This window comes from Odontomachus brunneus, unplaced genomic scaffold, assembly GCF_010583005.1.
Source record: "Odontomachus brunneus isolate Ranch 3 - 2012 unplaced genomic scaffold, Obru_v1 Obru_scaffold_115, whole genome shotgun sequence".
Classification (NCBI taxonomy): domain Eukaryota; kingdom Metazoa; phylum Arthropoda; class Insecta; order Hymenoptera; family Formicidae; genus Odontomachus; species Odontomachus brunneus.
This window is the reverse complement of record NW_022639565.1, coordinates 5521-23459: the sequence shown is the minus strand read 5'-3', so window position 1 is coordinate 23459 and position 17939 is coordinate 5521. Positions and strand designations below refer to the sequence as shown.

Genomic DNA, 17939 nt, shown 5'->3' with positions numbered 1-17939 from the left:
TCGGAACCAAAAATATGAGCATAAGACAGGCAAAGATAAGTGCGGTCTCATTATTACAATACATGCTAATTCAATTCTTGCTATTTTTTTTTTTTTTTTCGAGAAGTAATATTAATCTTTGCCGACGTGGATTATTTGGCTTGCTTAAAAGTTTTGCTAATTAACAGACTAAGAATGTCTTGTAAGTGCTGGCAAACGATATGATAATATTGATTTGATATTGACTTGTTATAATATTTAAATTTTGATCGAGTTAGTTGGTAGGAAATTTCTTATTGCATTTTTCGACATATTATAAATGACCATAAATGTTCATTCATTGTTCCATGGCAAACTCCACTAAATTTAAAATTAGTCGACAGAGTATAATTGTTGTTTAGAATGATAAAAATAATTTAATTTCACATAAGTATCTAATTGAGGACGGGAAACGACAGTGTTGGTTTTGGTGAAAGGTTGATGTTTAGCTAAACGCTTCTTCATCTAGCAACCAGTTTGCAGGAGAAACTTGAGTGTCAAGGAATGTTCATAGGACATAAGTTTTCTAGATTTAAACGAAATATCACGGCATATCCGAAAGAAACGAAGAGTCAAGTTACAAAGTTAGAGATGCTTCCGGCCGTAAGCTATGCAAATTTCTTATTTTTCGCTGCTCGATGCATATGCACGCGAGCAATAAAGCTACTAATCTCTTATAAACCGAAGCAATAATAATGTAGATCTGCTTTCCAAATGAAAGATCCGAGTTAAATATTTTATCTCGAAACATGGATCACACGAAGAGTAAGAGTGTTCAAAATTTATAACGCTTAACAAATTAATTTTAACACAAATGTGCCAATTCAAACAATATATATTAAATTCATTTTAAAATATTTAGTGATATCAAGTTGCATAAACAACTTATCAAATGTATCAGTATTTTAGTTAACATTGTGCTCTTGAATATATTAAAATATATTTTATTATAGTTGAATAATTATGAGCATTTAATATTGCTTAACACTTGTTTAAAATTACTAAAAATTTGTTAATGAAATGCACATTAAAATAGGAAGATTCTTATTTGCAATTTAATCAAAATTTATAGTTTATCTATAACACACAGAAATGAAAGAGCAGATCGAATGGTGTAGAAGTGTATCTAAGACATAAAATGTATGCTATGGCTAATCTCTTTGAGCTTAAGCATTGTCCTCGTTGTATGAGCTACAACGAATCGTCAGCCAATAGTTACGGAATAAAGAAATTTTTATCGACGTGGCATTGTGAATAGATAATAAATAATATTACGTTTCACATCATAGAAAATAGACTTAATGCTGCGCATTATTTTGTTGGGGTATTGACAGTGTTTATAATTTATCGATTGTTTGCGAGGATAACGTTATGAAATGGACTGCACCCATTATATACAAATATATGTATATTATAATTTACTGTTGAACAGTTTTAACTGAAAACGGAGAGTACTATTTAATATATAGATATATATACAGAAAAAGTATATAAATATATAAATATCAAAGCATATATTATATATATATATATATTTAGTGTTGAGATTTTAAGAATACAAAACACAAACCCATGAAAGTACATGCTTTTTCAAGTATTCGTGCGAACGGTTGTTACTTAGTTCGTCGATTCTGTTAGAGATGTATCTATGTTTTTCATTCAAGCACTATACACATGGTTATAACATACCGTTGGAAATAAGAATTGCATCAATATGGACTGATGCAGTGATTATTTCCAATATCATAGAGATTTTATCTTAATTCTTTATGAGAGACGTATAAATCTTGTAATTTTTTAAATTATGTATCGATCCAACATACTTTTTCTCAGTATTTCATAATTGTTTTACATCACAAAAACAATTCTATAACATGCGTTATGAACACGGTAAATTTACAAACGACGACAAGCGTTTCGATCTGTTCGACGACACTTACAACCGAACGACTCTATAGATTTCGACTTACTCGCCAGTACGGAGTAACAGAAAACGGTATTTAACGTGTAAGTAACATAAAATATCTAGGTGTAACTATACGGGAAATTGAGTGTATTTATGTACATTTTTGGTAATTTAACGCATTTCTTTCTCCGTCGACTACCGTGCTGTCGTGGCAATTAGCTTAAGTTACACTTAGTCAAACACGTTAGAAATGGGGAGCCGCAATTATAGAGTATTGGGGTTGAACTAATGCGTGATTATCGAAGTAGAGAGTAATCGATATGTCCTGTTACATGTAACTTAATGCCAAAGATGTTAATCATACGTACTTAAATGACGGCGCTTGGCTGACGGATTATAGCGAGCGATGTCAATTCTATATAAAGAAACGTATATAATATATAAAATATAAAGTGTGTTACTGTGTTGAACTCTGTATCGATGAGGCGATTAAAATTGGATATTAAGTGATAAAGTAATATATAAAGTGATAATTTATTGGAGATAAAATACAATCATTATCTTCTTTTTAAAGTATATCTCTCTGTACTTTCACAAAAGAGTGAACTTTCGTTTGTAATGTATCTGAAGCAAAAATAGGAATAATATTTGTATTTCAAAACTGTTTGTATCTTATAATACAGTCACGTAAAGATTAAAACAATCTAGGCAAAACAATTATATAATAATTTACAATATGTATCATAAACATTAATTCGGAAAATATTTCTGCGACTAAATTTTCTATTTGTTGATCCAGAGTTCACACAATTCATCTGTAATGACTATGCGCCAAAGGGGAGGGGGGAGGACAAAATGTATTTTTCGAAAGAGGAAAATGAATTAAATGATTCATCTGACCAGCAAACCGATACCTGCAAAGAGGCTCTATCGAGATATTGTTAATTATTATTCGTAATTCTATCGGCGTTGCGAGTTTTTTTAGTCATAGTTGTTGGCACTGCCGACATAGCGATCAATGCTAATCAGAAACGAATAACTCTCCTAATACACGCGTCTTACTGGTTCCCGTGTAAATGACCTTCTTTTTAAGGAAAGAGGGATATATATTTGTACAGAAAGTATGCTCGTCCTTGTAGACTTCCAATTATTTATAATTTGCATGTAGAGTCAATTAATATGTTGAACTCCACGTTATAGGTCCGGACGTAAACAATTTTAGGAAATGTTATTGACGTTATTGATGATAGATACGACAATGAGATAATATTAATATAATCATATGTTAAAGCACTTTAAATCTTATTAGAAAATATATCATTTATATAAATGCAAGTTAAAAACACAAATGTTACTGTGGATATCGCGGAAATTGTATTTGTTAAAACGATACGTACAGTAATTTATCCTAAGCGGCTCAACATATCAAAATTCACATAACGAACAATAAAAAAGAAAGACGTGTATATAAAAAGCCGGTTTATTGGTCTGAGTATTACTAGAGTATTACTATTGGGACTAGAGAGAAAGATAGAATTAAATATAACGTTATTTCACGTAAAGACACGCTTTATATATTTAATTCCTAGTGTATTCTTAGAGTAATTCTTAGAGATGCACATAGCATATCTTCAAGTAATATGCACATGCCCGAAGCACTGAAAAAATAATTTGTACTTCTATATAATACAATCATGCACCATGCACGCTATGCACTCCCTTAATTCTTACAATGTTTACTGCACAGCATTGCATTGCACGTAATGCACTACGATATTGCACGTAGTAATTATTGATATATTTCAACTTTTCTCGATAGTCTACATCGACGAGAAATACATATGTATGTAAACAAATAAATCTCTCATTTTGATTGCGTCAACGAGATAGGAAATCGTCATATAACGTCATTTATACGATTAAATTCATTTACTGACGGTTTATCGTACCGACCTTGGAAGCCCTTGACCTCATCGTTATCGTTAATTATTAATCTAAGTTGATAATGGAGCAAGGCAAGCAACAACAAAGTCCCATGTCTTCCAAATGATGAGAGTAACGATTAGCGTTTAGTGTGAAAGCCTCGAAACATCATCGAGATGAAAGCTATCCTTGTATACTGTACGTAAAAAGAAAGAGAGAGAGAGAGAGAGAGAGAGAGAGAAAGAAAAAAGAGAAAGATACATTTATATATATATACATATATATATAGAAAGAGAAAGAGAAAAATATATATATGTTCACACGCGTGTGCACAAAACTCCCTGTTGATACGTAAACGAGAAACGAAAGTTGAAAGAGTATGCTAACGATGATTGTTTATTGGCACGTCGTAATGTTGTTTGAATACCACCTACTCACCTAATTGCCCTTATTATCCACTGTATATCAATGTCTAATAAACTGCTGTTATCCCAAGTTATCTACAGATAATTTGTACAAATTTTTCACTTTTATTTTCGTTGCAAACTTTGTTGCATATACGAATATTTCGTAAAAATAAATTATATATACATACGCGCGCGCGCGCGCGCACGCACGCACACACACACACACACACACACACATATATGTGTGCATAATTTAAAAATAATTAGTGCAACCATATATTGTTAAGAAAATTAATCTGTTGCAATTTAAGTTGGAAACTTAAAGAGAATGGAAGAAGCGTTATGTGATATAATGTAACTGTAATTATTTTACTTTTATTGAATCCATCGTTCTAAATTGAAAAACATTCATGATTAAATAACAAACAATGATAATGAGAAACTAACTGATAGAGCTGGTTTCGTCGCCTTAATGTAGGAAACCAGTTAAACCGGATGCTTGTCAGCAACGATCGTAAACAGGTGTATAAATTATCTCGCCGGTCGACCTCTGCGAGCCTCCATATTCTGATTATCTTAGAGTCGTAACACTCTCACGCAAGAGAAGTCAGTTTTGACGGCAAACGTTCGCAGCAGCTATAACCATGAAATCCTTCATCAATTACTCGCCAGATTGCGACTTCCCGATCGAGAATTTACCGTATGGAGTATTTTCTACAAAGAATAAGGTAAGTGAGATCATAATGTGTCATGGATAATCATAAATCATGTTCATCATTCACATAGCATAGTATTATATATAACTACCTAGTCATTATCGTGGAATTATAGGTTAGGTGAACATATTTTACGTTTATATTTCTATAAAAATTTTTATATAATAATTTTTGGTGACGTTATAATGTGCAAAAAGAAACAGGGCATAAATGATATATATTCGTTGTTATGCATCTTTACATAAAGAATAAAATATATGTCTTGCATTCAACGCACATACACACATAGAACAAAGCATTTAGTAGATAACTGGTGATTTGAGAATCTGATTAGCGTATACTTTCGGATTTTAGATAAAAGTGTAAATACGATTCAAATTTACTAATCGATTTACTACTAGCCATTTGCGAATTGTTTCATTCCGCTGAACGCATAGTTATTATAATGTACAGCGCCATCTAGTAGCAAGCTGTTTCATTCTGGTACCGTCAGTTGATACATTACTATCATTCGATAAATTTAGAATTCTCGTATTTGAATTCCTACAAAATACGCATTATTTTATGATAGTAAAATACATACTGTTAGTTTAATAGATTCTCTATTAATAAGAATGTATAATAATTTTATTTAGTTCTAATAATTTAATTTATTTATTGACGTGATAAAGCACGGTATTTATATAAAATATTTTAGCCTGAGAAAAGAATAGGAGTAGCAATTGGTGATGAAATTTTGGATTTAAGTGCTATCGCAAATTATTTCGATGGCCCGCTATTGAAAGATAAACAGGCTGTATTTCGACGTGATTGCCTCAATGATTTTATGTCACTTGGTAGACCAGCATGGTTAGAAGCAAGATCAAAACTTCAAGAGTTGCTTTCTGCCAGCAACCATACTTTGCAAAATTCGGAAATTTGCTCAAAGTAAGAAAATAATAAATAAAAATTAATAGTAAATATAAATTTTTAGAATCACTATTATAATTTTTCTTTTTCTTTTTTAGAGTTTTAGTTGCACAGAAAGATGCTATGATGCACCTGCCCGCAAAAATTGGTGACTATACTGATTTTTACTCATCAATTCATCATGCTACAAACGTTGGCATCATGTTCCGTAGCAAGGAAAACGCACTGATGCCGAATTGGTAATATTTTTATTATATTATTACATTTTAATACTTTACAGACTGTAAAACAATTATATATATAGGAAATACTTGCCAGTCGGCTATCATGGGAGAGCCAGTTCCGTTGTTGTGTCTGGCACGCCCATAAGACGACCACGTGGTCAAATACTTCCTGTTGAAGGCGCAGCACCAGTTTTTGAGCAATCAAAACTAATGGATTTTGAGCTGGAAATGGCTTTCTTTATCGGCGGGAAACCCACGAATATCGGTGATACTATTCCAGCTTCAAAAGCCTACGACTACATCTTTGGAGTAGTCATGATGAATGATTGGAGTGGTATTGTATTATAATAAAATTTTATTCCACTATACTTTAGATATGTATTACATTGTTTTTAATTCAAGTATTGTATTCAATTATTTTGTAGCACGAGATATTCAAAAATGGGAATACGTCCCATTAGGTCCATTTGGTTCAAAAAATTTGGGAACGACAATTTCTCCATGGGTAGTTACGATGGAAGCTCTAGAACCCTTCAAAGTACCCAATGCGGTTCAAGATCCAATACCATTCCCATATTTGCAACATTCTGAGTCTTGTAACTTCGACGTTAAATTGGAAGTGGACATTAAGCGTAAGTTAAATAATCATCGTTTTACTTTTCTCTTATAATAATAATACAATAATTATAAATTTACTTTTGCAGCTTCGAATGGCATAGTTACAACTATCTGCCGCAGCAATTATAAACATATGTATTGGACATCCCAACAACAATTGGCGCATCATACTGTGACCGGATGCAATATTAATCCTGGTGACTTAATGGCTTCCGGTACTATAAGTGGAGAGGTGTGTTCAAAATTTTTTTATTATTATTAATTAAATGCCTTTGTTTTATATAATTCCATAAAATTTCGTGATATTTATTATCTTCAAAAAATGTAAAGTTAATTATTTATACAACTGTGATATTTATACAAAATATTTAGACTCCAGACTCTTTCGGTTCTATGTTGGAATTATGTTGGAAAGGAACGAAGAATATTCTACTTAAAGATGGTGCAACAAGAAAATTCCTTCAAGATAATGATGAAGTGATTATTCGCGGTAAGCAAATAAAACAGTTACATCATATTTGAAATTACCCATCAATTTACTAGCGTTGTTTTTTTTCAGGTTATTGTGTCGGTGATGGTTACAGAGTTGGATTTGGACAATGTGCGGGTAAATTGTTACCTGCCCACACCGAATAAAGTCGATATATTAAATAACAAAAAGTTATTACTTATATCATTATTGTGTATAACTTACTGTTTTATATGTGTACTGCATTATAATAAATATGTTTATATTACTTAATTGTGCCATTTTTTTATCAATAGTAAATTTTACAAAAGGTAGTAATATTAAATCGAAATTGTATAAGATTTTATTATATATATATATATAATTTTATAATTACATATATAATTATATAATTTTATATATATAATTTAAATAACAAATATATTTCTACTAAAATACTAGATAATTATTATATAATCGCTAATTATGTGTCCTATTTTAATTATTTATATGCGTATTGCATATTATCAAAAAATATGTTTTAACATTGAAACAACCACATAGTTAGGGAACCGTATTATTTCCCTAGAAGATATGTAAAGAAGTAATACGATACAGTATGATAAAATGACGATTATTGATTGCGGGAGGATAGAGTCGCGGTAGGACGATCAATAACGAGGCCAGTACAAGTGCAGCTGGAAGAGACATGGCAGGCGCTCTACTTCGGTGAGTAAAATACATAGATTTAGTAAGAAAATTGTTTATTCTTACAATATCACTTAATGCACAAATTGTTACAGTTAATTTGTGTAACTGTACATATTTTTATTATCGTAAATTTATATGTGCTAACTATATAATATCAAAATTTCACAATACACGTGTACTTCTGTGAGCGATAGAATAGTAAAAGCTGTCACTAGTAACACATAATAACGATAACAATTATTTCCCCGACTTAACGTTTTTATTTGAGTTTATTTACGTTATTTACTGCATTTATATACAGAAGTTTCCACTATGCCTTCAATGTTGTATCTTTGTTATTATCGACAAAATTTTCAAAAGTGATACATCGATCGCTATATGGATGCTATTGAACGTTTTGTATATTCATATAGTTTCAAGTAAAAGAACAATTTTTTTATTTATTTCTCTTACTATATTATTTTTATTAGTTTAATATTATTTTTTGTTTGTGCTATTATGTTTAATATTATGTTTGTGCTATTTTTACATGTTTCTAGGAGTCTCCATAATTTGGAAAGTTCGATAAGCGAACCCACTGCTAAATGGACTGTCCCTATGAGCGATGGAAATCATATAGTGGAATTCGAGCATGGAACAGCAACAGGCAAACGTGTTGTAAAAGTCGATGGTAACGTGATAGTTAACCGGGATTGGATGTTTCGTCTCGTCGGTGACGAAGTTTTTATGTTCAACAACACCAAGTTCGTGATCAGAGTCGATCCAATGCCAGGTAGATTATCGTTGGTGGATTATCCTTGCGATAATAAATATTTGTTATTCCATTATAAGATAATTCTCCATAGGTCTGAAATATTCCTACTCCTTATGGGTGAACGGAAAGAGTTACCAGCAGTTTGTCCAGTCGCAATCGAAAATACTGGAAACCTGGTTGGCTAAAGTTGAAAATGAAGAATACAGAATTGTACTAGGTAATTAAGGGAAACATTATGTTATATTTGTTAGTTCAAACATTTCATAAAAATCTCACTCTCTGTCTACATAATATTTACAGATAAACAAGCTCATAGCGTTTGGGTGAATGGAGAAGAGGCAGAAGTTGAGGTAAGAGTAGAATTAAACATTCGTGTTAAATATAGTTTTATATTATTCATAGTGATTATTATTTCAATGAGTATTATTACGTGATGTAATTTTAAAAAGTTTACGTATTTCTCAACACTGCAAAATTTAATATATTTTTTAACATAGAATTATGTCTCTGTGTAAAACACACTTGCATATACATACACAGACACACACAGTTAAGAGATATACACACACATTTATACATACATACATACATACATATATATATATATATATATATATATATATACATATCAAATTTTAAATATATTCTCTATAAAATTATAAATATATTCTTTGCAGAATGAATTTATGGACGGCGGTGCAGAAATCCTTTTCTCCATTAGCGACTTACCGGCCGCAATTAGATCCTACACTTCAGAACAAAAGGAAATTGGCATAGCGTACGTTTTATATGTAAATGATGTTGAAATAGAGCAAGAAGCCCTATTAGCAGAGTCTTAACAGAAATATATGTCTTAATTTATCTAGCTAGATTTTTATAATAACACATTAATTGATAATTACACGATGTTGTTAATCATAAGTTGTGTGTATCACTGAATGGTTGCACAAATGTGAAATATATGTTTTTCAGAAATGATATTTTGTCATAAAATGTCTAAATTTAGTTAATATTAATATGCCATGTGATGTATATCTTGTACATTAAAAATGTAATGTAATTATTAAAAATATAAATTTACTGATTTCGAATTTCTTAAAAAGTCTGGAAATTAGTGTCTGAAAATAGTTGAAAAACATTAAGATTTTTTACGTGACACATAGTGAGAGAAATTGTGAAATATACGAGACAATTTTAATATTATATAAATATTATGTGTAGTATTCTTTCAGTACTATAAAATTTTAAATAATCTATAAAGATTAAGTTTAAAAAATAAAAATGTCGCGACGACAAAGCAGTATCTTCAGTTTGGGATCTTTAGGTTTAACCTTTAAACTAGACGAGTCTTATTACGAAGGTATAAAAATATCCTTAAAAAAATTATAATTATAGAGTTAAAGTGTAACAAAAAGCTTTAATATGTTTAGATATGACAGATTCAGAATTACGACAAACACTCGAAAATATCGCGAAGTCAAATCTATTTCTGAGGCTAGAAAACGATGTTTTCGAACGACATCTTATGCGTCAAAACCCTGAGAGCCTTCAAGGTAATGCTCTCATTTAATATGTACTAACTTTTTAAGTTTATCAGGAATTGTCGCATTTAAGATTTAAGTTCGTTTTAACATTATCCCGGAAATACGTTAACTTGAACTTAATGCAAAAATATTAACTTGAATTTTTAATATATTTCGTCCAGCAATAACGCAAATCCTAGAAGCTGCTAAACGTATGCAAAAAATCGTGCCTCAGCCCGTTTCTCCGTCACTTGTTACGAGCGGAAGTGTTATAACTGTACAGGATAAGGATACAATAAGTGTCGCCAGTATACAATCCGGAAGTCGACACGTCACGCCAAGTATTTTACTATCTAGAATAGGAAAAGCAGGAACAAAGTTAGTTTGCCAAATAATCATAACATTCGTTATTACTGTGCCTTTGATTATCGAAAATTTCGTTCAATTAAATCATAGAATCTCACATGCAAATCGTATCGAAATGATTAACACTGAAATCCAGCAGTTGTTAAAAGAGTTGATAGAGGTTGAACAGAAATCAGCGAAAAGGAAAATAGATTTGCAGGCGCAAATAAGAGAAAATGAGATTAGCATTCGTGAAACTTTTGAGACAAGGGAGAAATTTGAAAAAGATATTATAGAAAAAGGTGTAGATAGCATTACGGGGAAAATACCGGCTGAGAAGTTTATCAGGTGTCGCAATAACTATCCTACATTTATACATAAGCTTATCGATTATTATAGATATGTATAGATGGACAAGAATAATAAGGTCAATAGGTACGAGTTTGATTCGTAGGTTCATAGAAGAGTGTTTGAAAGCAGTCGATACTACAATGGAACGAATCAGATTGAAGATGATGACCATAAAGATCCAGAAAAGGAAAGCTAAGCAACAGCTGAAGCATAGACAAGAACTCGGCGAGGCTCTACGCGCTGTAGACTTTGAACAATTGAACATAGAAAATCAAGATTGCATACGAAAAATCGACGAGAAGACTCAGCATATGCTCGAAATGAAGAAGATCGCTGGTAACCAATAATTATTCTGCGAAAATTGCAGTACGTAAATCGTTTCGTTTCTCGCAGGTCGCTATAGTATCGCATTGACCAAACACAAGGAAAAATTAAGTAACTTAATGAATACTTTAAATGAAGTGAGCGCTAAGATTGTCTTTAAAAAAGAAGAGATTGTGAAACTACAGTCTGAACAAGCTGCCGTAAACATCGAAATAGAGAAAACGCAAGTACAGCTCAAGTCGTTGACGGAGTTGATGGACAACTTTAGTGTAATATCCTTTTCTTATGTGCAATTTTAGCAACAACAAATTTTTATTCTTCGTACAAATAAATGTCGAAAAATGTTAAAAAATGGACGTATACAAAAATATCTATTACTTGATCGCTTATATAACTGTCGCGATTACATTTAGGTTCCAGAAGTCTTAGATTGCATCAAAGTACATACAGAACTTCAAGAATTACAAAAAGTTCACAAACGATTACATAGGCAAATGAAGATTCAGCAAATAACCTTAAAATCCAGCAGGTACAGAGTATGTTAACAGTATAACATTATTAAATTGTTATTAAAAATATGCTAAGTTAATTTCAAATATCTTATTTGACAAGCATATTTTTTTAATCCTTGCATTTTCTGTCTTAAGAAAAGTCGACAAATTTATCCGCGATTGAGTTGAAAATTCAAGTCATGTACAATAATAAGTACAATCGTGTAATCACGTATAATCACGAAAATATAACGTGGTTCTATGTTTGCAGGCGTAGAAAATGGATTTACCGTTGTTGGGAATGTTCTGGACAGATGCTTATGAGCAACGAGTCATAACTCCTTTCGCGGACTTGAGTTTAATAGATTACAACCTCGTTCTCGACCTCATTTAGTAACTGAAATTGCTTTAAATATATCCTAACAATGATCTTGAACAATGATCACTTGAAATCTTATTCTCTGTGTTACACTTTACTATATCTACAAATAAACTTGGTATGTTTATTTTTGTAAAAAAAAAAAATGGTTTACGTTAAAGAACATTATGTATATATAAATTAACGTATCAAAATGTAGATTCTACTGTTTCTAACACCAATATCGAAGATAACATCAGACTTAAGATTAGTCATAAAACGTGAGAGACAGTTCTGTACACCAATTATTGCACGGTCGTGCCGTCACTGATTGTGTCACCAAGTAATTAAAGTTACGGTGTCTTCTTACAGGATGAAGCCAGCTCAGTTATGTACCGCTGTGTACAAAGCGCACTTTTCACCAAGCAATTTGTATGTTCACGTTTCTTCATTGATGCACTTTTCAATAAAATAAATTATTTTGCTGAGAAATACTCTCCAACTACATATATAGCTTACTTGTAACGAAAGAGAAACACGAGAAAACTGTCATAATAAGCTTGTATAGTTTAAATACAAGACGATTGAGATATCGAAGCTATTCGCGGATTAACTTCTACGACACATTTAATCGAGCAATTGCGAAGTAGTAGAAGAAAGATTTTGGCGTGTGCCGCGATGCGGTGTTGGGTGGTTACGCTTCATGCACCGATAGTGCCTGTCCCTTCCTCTTTTCGCCCGTGGAATATCCGTCCCGGAAAGGCCCGTCTCTCTTTCTGCCACGATTCAGTTTTGCCGCGACAACATTGAACCGCTGATTCCTCAACCGTTTGTCGAGACAGCAACGTGATCGATTGTTCTAAAGTCTATAAACATAAAGAATATTGTATGGTAAAATATCGTTCTCGACGATTCATCTCTGTTGAAATTTTTTGACGTGGTATTAATCACATTTCGTTTAAATTTATTTGACTTTTATTAGGAACGATTTAGGTTCTTGATTTAAGCCATCCTTGTGCTTATTCTTGCGCATTGCGGCAAGCCAAAAATTCTTCTTGAGAATGAGAAACATCTTAAAACGTGTGCGACGAAACTTATTGTATCAATTGTTAGTGCAGCGATGAATATGCGGAGAATGGAGACAGTGGAAATTCGAATCTTCATTGTCTTCTTCATTATTCTACTGCAAGGAGAAACACATGGGAAATATTTGGAGGTAAAATTGCAAATTGATTTACAATTCAAAATTAGATATTTTAACATCGACCACGTTTAAAAAATTATAGTTATTGTTCTCTGAAACATGACACATAAATATAACGAAATTGTAATGAACGTTCTCTAAATGTTTCTTTTTTCCACTACGTTTCATTCAAAGGGTCTCAACGTGAATTTAGGGGATGCCCTTTTATTCCTCAGAGAATATGACAGCGCAGCTTCGTTAATGTGCACGAGGGTGATGATGGCCCAGTGGAATTTCGCGACAAATGTTACAGATGCAAACCACCAAAAAATGGTAAAACATATATATTTTTATCTGAAAGAAGTTGACAAACAAATATAATTTATAAATCATTGAAATATTCATAACATTTTATCTGGCCCTCAGGTGGATGAACAAACATTAAAATTAAAGTTTGAAAGGGCTTCTTGGCGGAAAGCAGTTACTTTTGCTTGGACCCGAATACCAGATCCTTTAGCAAGAAGGGAAATTAAAATGATAGCTACAAAAGGTCGAAGTTCCTTGACTGACGATAAATTTAATGAGGTAGATGACTTTGACAACAAGATCTTTTAATCCCTTAATCTTTATTTGACTATAAATGTAACAGCAATTCCTTGACTTTAACTAGAATTGCTGTTATTAAGTTCTCAAAGATATAAACTATTCTCTTACCTCGTGCTGCGATCTCACTTATATAAAATGTGTATAAATTTATTTATTTAATTTCCAGATACATCGTTTAATAACTGAGATGAAAGAAATCTATACTAAAACCAGAATATGTCCATACAAATATATCGACGTCAGCTGTAATTTGAGTCTAGATCATGGTTGGTTCTTTAATTAAAAAAAATATGTTGTATATGGAAATAATATACAATATGGGTACATTTCCGCGTGTTTATATAAATTATTTTCAGGTATAAATAAGATAATGGCAGAATCAAAAGACTACGACGAATTATTGTATTATTGGCACGCTTGGCATGAAGCTGTCGGTCCAAAACTTAAAAACAAATATTTAAGATACGTTCAACTAGCTAATCGAGCAGCGAAATTAAATGGTATATGAAAAGGTTTCAGTTACAATAGATATAATACTTTAATTCATAAAAATATTCTTAGCATAATGCACTTTGAGAAAATATATAAGACTCAAACATGTTTTTTTGCAAAAGGTTTTGCAGATGCTGGAGACCAGATGAGGGAATTATTTGAAGATGAGTATTTTCAACAAAACATAGCGGAGGTGATGTCAGTCATAACTCCCCTCTATAAGAATCTCTTTACTTACGTACGATCGAAACTAATCGAAAGATACGGTGATAAAATACGCGAGGACGGACCTTTACCGGCGCATGTTTTGGGAAATATGTGGGCCCAAAATTGGGAAGGACTGTTCGAATTAGTGCAACCCTTCCCTGCAAGCAGAAAGCTCGATGTAACTTTGGAAATGATGATTCAAGGTATCACTCCACTAAGGTATGCCACAAATTGAATGGTGACTTTCATAAAAATTTATAAAATATAAATAACGTTACGTGAAAATATTTTTACGGTGAAAAGGATGTTTCAAATAGCTGAGGAGTTCTTTACTTCACTTGGAATGAAGCCGATGCCTCCAGAATTCTGGAAGTTTTCCATGTTCGAAAAACCTATCGATAGGGAAGTTAAGTGTAGCCCTAGCGCGTGGGACTTTTGCAATAAAATCGATTACAGGTCAGTTCTTTTATTATTTGTTAAAACTTTCATATATTTTCTATTCATACATAGACACACGCCCAAACAAATATACATACGCGTGCGCGCCTCTATTTATTGCATTAAACTGTACAGTTTCCTAAAGTCATATCTTTTGATACATTTATAGGATAAAGCAGTGTACTCGAGTTACGTTAGAAGATCTATTGTCGACTCATTATGAAATGGCGCATTTGCAATATTATCTACAATATAAAGATCATCCATTACTATTTCGAAGTGAAGCGATTCCAGGTACTCACGTCTTTTTATACATTTTATACAACTTGATTTTCTGTCAATGATAATTTTTCCATCAGGTCTTCACGAAGCTGTTAGCGATGCAATCGGTTTATCTGTTTTTACTCCTCAACATTTACACAAAATTGGATTGCACAATAATTTGACAGATGATTACGACAGTAGCATAAATTTTCTAATGTTAATGGCTCTCCGCAAAGTAGCTTATATGCCGTTTGCTTATATAGTTGATCAGGTAACTTGTAGCAAACTTTTTACACAACATAATCTTTTAAGAATGTAAGACTCTGTAGAGCTAGAATCTAAACTAGATAATTATTTAATAGTCATAAAAAGCATGCGTTTATTTCTTGTTCTAAGTGGAGATGGCGTGTCTTTAGCGACGGCGTGGAAGATATGACAGCGTATTGGTGGGAACTGAGATTGCAATATCAGGGTATTGTTCCACCTGTGCCTAGATCCGAGAGAAATTTTGATCCAGCAGCAAAGTATCATATCCCGGCGGACAGTCCTTATGCCAAGTAGGGACATAAATATATACATTTTATTATTTTAAATGGAATTTATGTGAAAGCATGTGTGACTCTTATGTGTTTGTTAATTTTTAGGTACTTTGTAGGCGTTGTTTTACAGTTCCAATTGTTCCAGTCATTGTGTGAAATCTCTGGTCATACTGGCGAGTTGCACACTTGTGATCTTTACAGGCTACGAGAAGCAGGTCGCTTATTATCGTACGTATAAAATAGTTATAATTGTGGATGTTAATAAGATTTACTAAATTATCACTTAAATGACGATTATCGACAATAGGCACTACATCAGTAAAACAATAGTCTTGTATTTACAGAGATGTTCTGTCGATGGGGGCTTCGAGACCGTGGCAAGATGTTGTCAGACAGATGACAAGAGGTAAAACGAATAGAATAGATGCTGGTGCCATGCTCAGATATTTTGAGCCTTTGAATGCGTGGTTAAAACGACAAAATGAGATGCAACCTGTGATCGGTTGGATTACAAGCCACGACGATAGAGGTTGATTTAAAATTAATATTTACTTGACAACATCAAACGTTATCTTTGAAAAGTGCAAAGTGTACCTTGTAAAGTATAGGAATTTTTCATTTTGTTTCAGCACTGTTATCCCAATGGTACCAAAATAGTGCACAGCGACTTGAATTGTGTAGTTTATTCTCTTTGCTACTTATAGTTGGCAAAGCTTTTGTTTCTTAATTATTATTGCACTCAGTATATTTATGCGTGTATAAATCTTCTTATCTATCATGATAAGAAGAATTAATTTTTAAGTTGAGTTATTATACATATATAATAAAAATCTATTTAGAAGGAAAACCTTGCACTGTGTGTATTACTGTATATATACTTTATCTGAACTTATCACGTCTATTAGAAAATCCAATTTCTTACATTTTAATATATAAAAGAGTTTCCTTATACAATTCTATTCAGTTTTTTAAGCAGGTTAACGTGTATTTTCCTTCCTTGTTTTACTCACTCTTCTGTTTCTTCTATTACGTCTACTAACATGTTGCGTAACAGATAAATTACTTGATTCAGCATAATTCTATCCTACAATTTCGTCGTCAGCTGTTCTGTAAGCGTGCAGTCTAACTCTTCAAGTCTGTGAATGAACATCAACATTTGTGTCTATTGTAAGTTCTTAATAACAATCCATTAATTTTACCCTTATAGAAAAGTACCATTGGCTGTGATAAATTGGCCAGTAATAAATATAAGTTAAAAGTAATAAATATAAAAATAAAATAGTAATAAATATAAGTGGCCAGTAAAAATAGTTATTACTCGTACGAGTAATAAAATTATTGAACGATAGTAATTATCGCTGGCCAAATTATCACTTATCAGTGTTAAATTTCTATAAGGGTAGTCTTTAACTGCAATATTATATTGAATTTTAGAATATATAAATTCTGTATACATTGGATACATTGTTAAACCCAGTAAACATTAGATATTCCTGGAATATTCATAGAATGTTCTACAAATAAAAATTAACATTCCAAGAATATTCCAAAATATTCATAGAATGTACAAGGAATATTCAAATAAGCGCAAAAAATTCTACTTTTTTATAAATATTGGCGAATTGGTTGAAATAAAAAACCAGTCAGCGTTTGGTGACTTTACTTGAAACTTAAGATTACTTGATTCCAAATGTTATATTACACTTAAAAATTTTCACTAACACTGGGATTCGAGAACTTGGACCTGAGACACCTTTTGCTTATGAGCCTAATGCTTTAGACACTATAACACATCTATGATCGATATAAACGTTTTATATTTTGTCTATATATGTTGAAATTAACGCAGTAATATAATTTTTTTGTAATATGATTTAATTTTAATAAAAATTATATTTTTCGTATTTTTATTTAATTTAAACCTTAACTAATGAGGTGAAGTCTATGAAACACCGCACATTCCATTTCGATCTTAAAATTTTTATAGCAAAATTTTTTATTATTGCTGTTATTAAATAAACAAAGTCAAAAGAGATTATAAAATTCGAATGCTTATAAAAGAGCACAATTAAAAAAGAGAAAAATCCATCTTACCGTATAAAATTTAATTTAATTTAATTGGTGCGCCAATTTAATTGGCGCACCTAATCAAAAAAACTATTTAAATTAACTATTTCTTTAGAG

At 31.8% G+C, this 17939-nt stretch overlaps 5 protein-coding genes across 6 annotated transcripts; all 5 read left to right on the top strand.

Moving 5' to 3' along the window:
- Positions 1 to 4813: 4813 nt before the first annotated feature.
- LOC116849427 (fumarylacetoacetase) lies at positions 4814 to 7463 on the top strand. The gene is made up of 8 exons (XM_032826568.1): positions 4814 to 4982; positions 5668 to 5897; positions 5978 to 6118; positions 6184 to 6437; positions 6529 to 6735; positions 6808 to 6953; positions 7094 to 7211; positions 7281 to 7463. Exons 1-8 carry the CDS (start codon positions 4899 to 4901, stop codon positions 7355 to 7357), a joined length of 1257 nt encoding a protein of 418 aa, XP_032682459.1. The 5' UTR covers positions 4814 to 4898; the 3' UTR covers positions 7358 to 7463.
- A 205-nt stretch (positions 7464 to 7668) lies between these two features.
- On the top strand, positions 7669 to 9650 carry LOC116849407 (fas apoptotic inhibitory molecule 1). The gene is made up of 5 exons (XM_032826540.1): positions 7669 to 7898; positions 8420 to 8652; positions 8726 to 8851; positions 8935 to 8984; positions 9312 to 9650. The coding sequence occupies exons 1-5, from the start codon at positions 7879 to 7881 to the stop codon at positions 9471 to 9473; spliced, it is 591 nt and encodes a 196-aa protein (XP_032682431.1). The 5' UTR covers positions 7669 to 7878; the 3' UTR covers positions 9474 to 9650.
- Positions 9651 to 9914: 264 nt separating this feature from the next.
- Positions 9915 to 10642, top strand: LOC116849409. The gene is made up of 4 exons (XM_032826543.1): positions 9915 to 9994; positions 10065 to 10187; positions 10340 to 10498; positions 10614 to 10642. Exons 1-4 carry the CDS (start codon positions 9916 to 9918, stop codon positions 10640 to 10642), a joined length of 390 nt encoding a protein of 129 aa, XP_032682434.1. The 5' UTR covers position 9915.
- A 282-nt stretch (positions 10643 to 10924) lies between these two features.
- Positions 10925 to 12562, top strand: LOC116849422 (coiled-coil domain-containing protein 113-like). Its single transcript, XM_032826559.1, has 5 exons — positions 10925 to 11189; positions 11247 to 11446; positions 11591 to 11706; positions 11940 to 12165; positions 12399 to 12562. The coding sequence occupies exons 1-4, from the start codon at positions 10994 to 10996 to the stop codon at positions 12004 to 12006; spliced, it is 579 nt and encodes a 192-aa protein (XP_032682450.1). The 5' UTR covers positions 10925 to 10993; the 3' UTR covers positions 12007 to 12165; positions 12399 to 12562.
- Positions 12563 to 12798: 236 nt separating this feature from the next.
- On the top strand, positions 12799 to 16512 carry LOC116849405 (angiotensin-converting enzyme-like). 2 transcript variants are annotated; one of them, XM_032826536.1, is made up of 14 exons: positions 12799 to 12917; positions 13009 to 13242; positions 13405 to 13542; positions 13636 to 13794; positions 13982 to 14081; positions 14172 to 14315; positions 14430 to 14733; positions 14818 to 14970; positions 15122 to 15246; positions 15312 to 15487; positions 15613 to 15773; positions 15861 to 15983; positions 16100 to 16284; positions 16364 to 16512. In XM_032826536.1, the coding sequence occupies exons 2-14, from the start codon at positions 13147 to 13149 to the stop codon at positions 16480 to 16482; spliced, it is 1983 nt and encodes a 660-aa protein (XP_032682427.1). In that variant the 5' UTR covers positions 12799 to 12917; positions 13009 to 13146; the 3' UTR covers positions 16483 to 16512. The 2 variants fall into 2 exon arrangements, with proteins under 2 accessions (XP_032682427.1, XP_032682428.1); XM_032826537.1 differs by having other exon boundaries at positions 16385 to 16506.
- The last annotated feature ends 1427 nt before the right edge of the window (positions 16513 to 17939 follow it).

What these genes read in the sequence shown, in the direction of transcription:
- LOC116849405 (XM_032826536.1), top strand. Translation starts at nt 13,147, where the DNA reads ATGAATATGCGGAGAATGGAGACAGTGGAAATTCGAATCTTCATTGTC. An exon ending in ATGCAAACCACCAAAAAATG is followed by an intron (nt 13,543 to 13,635) that starts GTAAAACATATA and finishes TCTGGCCCTCAG; the next exon opens with GTGGATGAACAAACATTAAA. An exon ending in TCGAAGTGAAGCGATTCCAG is followed by an intron (nt 15,247 to 15,311) that starts GTACTCACGTCT and finishes TTTTTCCATCAG; the next exon opens with GTCTTCACGAAGCTGTTAGC.
- LOC116849427 (XM_032826568.1), top strand. Translation starts at nt 4,899, where the DNA reads ATGAAATCCTTCATCAATTACTCGCCAGATTGCGACTTCCCGATCGAG. An exon ending in AACGCACTGATGCCGAATTG is followed by an intron (nt 6,119 to 6,183) that starts GTAATATTTTTA and finishes TTATATATATAG; the next exon opens with GAAATACTTGCCAGTCGGCT. An exon ending in CCGGTACTATAAGTGGAGAG is followed by an intron (nt 6,954 to 7,093) that starts GTGTGTTCAAAA and finishes CAAAATATTTAG; the next exon opens with ACTCCAGACTCTTTCGGTTC.
- LOC116849422 (XM_032826559.1), top strand. Translation starts at nt 10,994, where the DNA reads ATGGAACGAATCAGATTGAAGATGATGACCATAAAGATCCAGAAAAGG. An exon ending in AGTTGATGGACAACTTTAGT is followed by an intron (nt 11,447 to 11,590) that starts GTAATATCCTTT and finishes GATTACATTTAG; the next exon opens with GTTCCAGAAGTCTTAGATTG. An exon ending in ATAACCTTAAAATCCAGCAG is followed by an intron (nt 11,707 to 11,939) that starts GTACAGAGTATG and finishes CTATGTTTGCAG; the next exon opens with GCGTAGAAAATGGATTTACC.
- LOC116849409 (XM_032826543.1), top strand. Translation starts at nt 9,916, where the DNA reads ATGTCGCGACGACAAAGCAGTATCTTCAGTTTGGGATCTTTAGGTTTA. An exon ending in AAACCCTGAGAGCCTTCAAG is followed by an intron (nt 10,188 to 10,339) that starts GTAATGCTCTCA and finishes TATTTCGTCCAG; the next exon opens with CAATAACGCAAATCCTAGAA. An exon ending in AAGTCGACACGTCACGCCAA is followed by an intron (nt 10,499 to 10,613) that starts GTATTTTACTAT and finishes ATTAAATCATAG; the next exon opens with AATCTCACATGCAAATCGTA.
- LOC116849407 (XM_032826540.1), top strand. Translation starts at nt 7,879, where the DNA reads ATGGCAGGCGCTCTACTTCG. An exon ending in AGAATACAGAATTGTACTAG is followed by an intron (nt 8,852 to 8,934) that starts GTAATTAAGGGA and finishes TAATATTTACAG; the next exon opens with ATAAACAAGCTCATAGCGTT. An exon ending in GAGAAGAGGCAGAAGTTGAG is followed by an intron (nt 8,985 to 9,311) that starts GTAAGAGTAGAA and finishes TATTCTTTGCAG; the next exon opens with AATGAATTTATGGACGGCGG.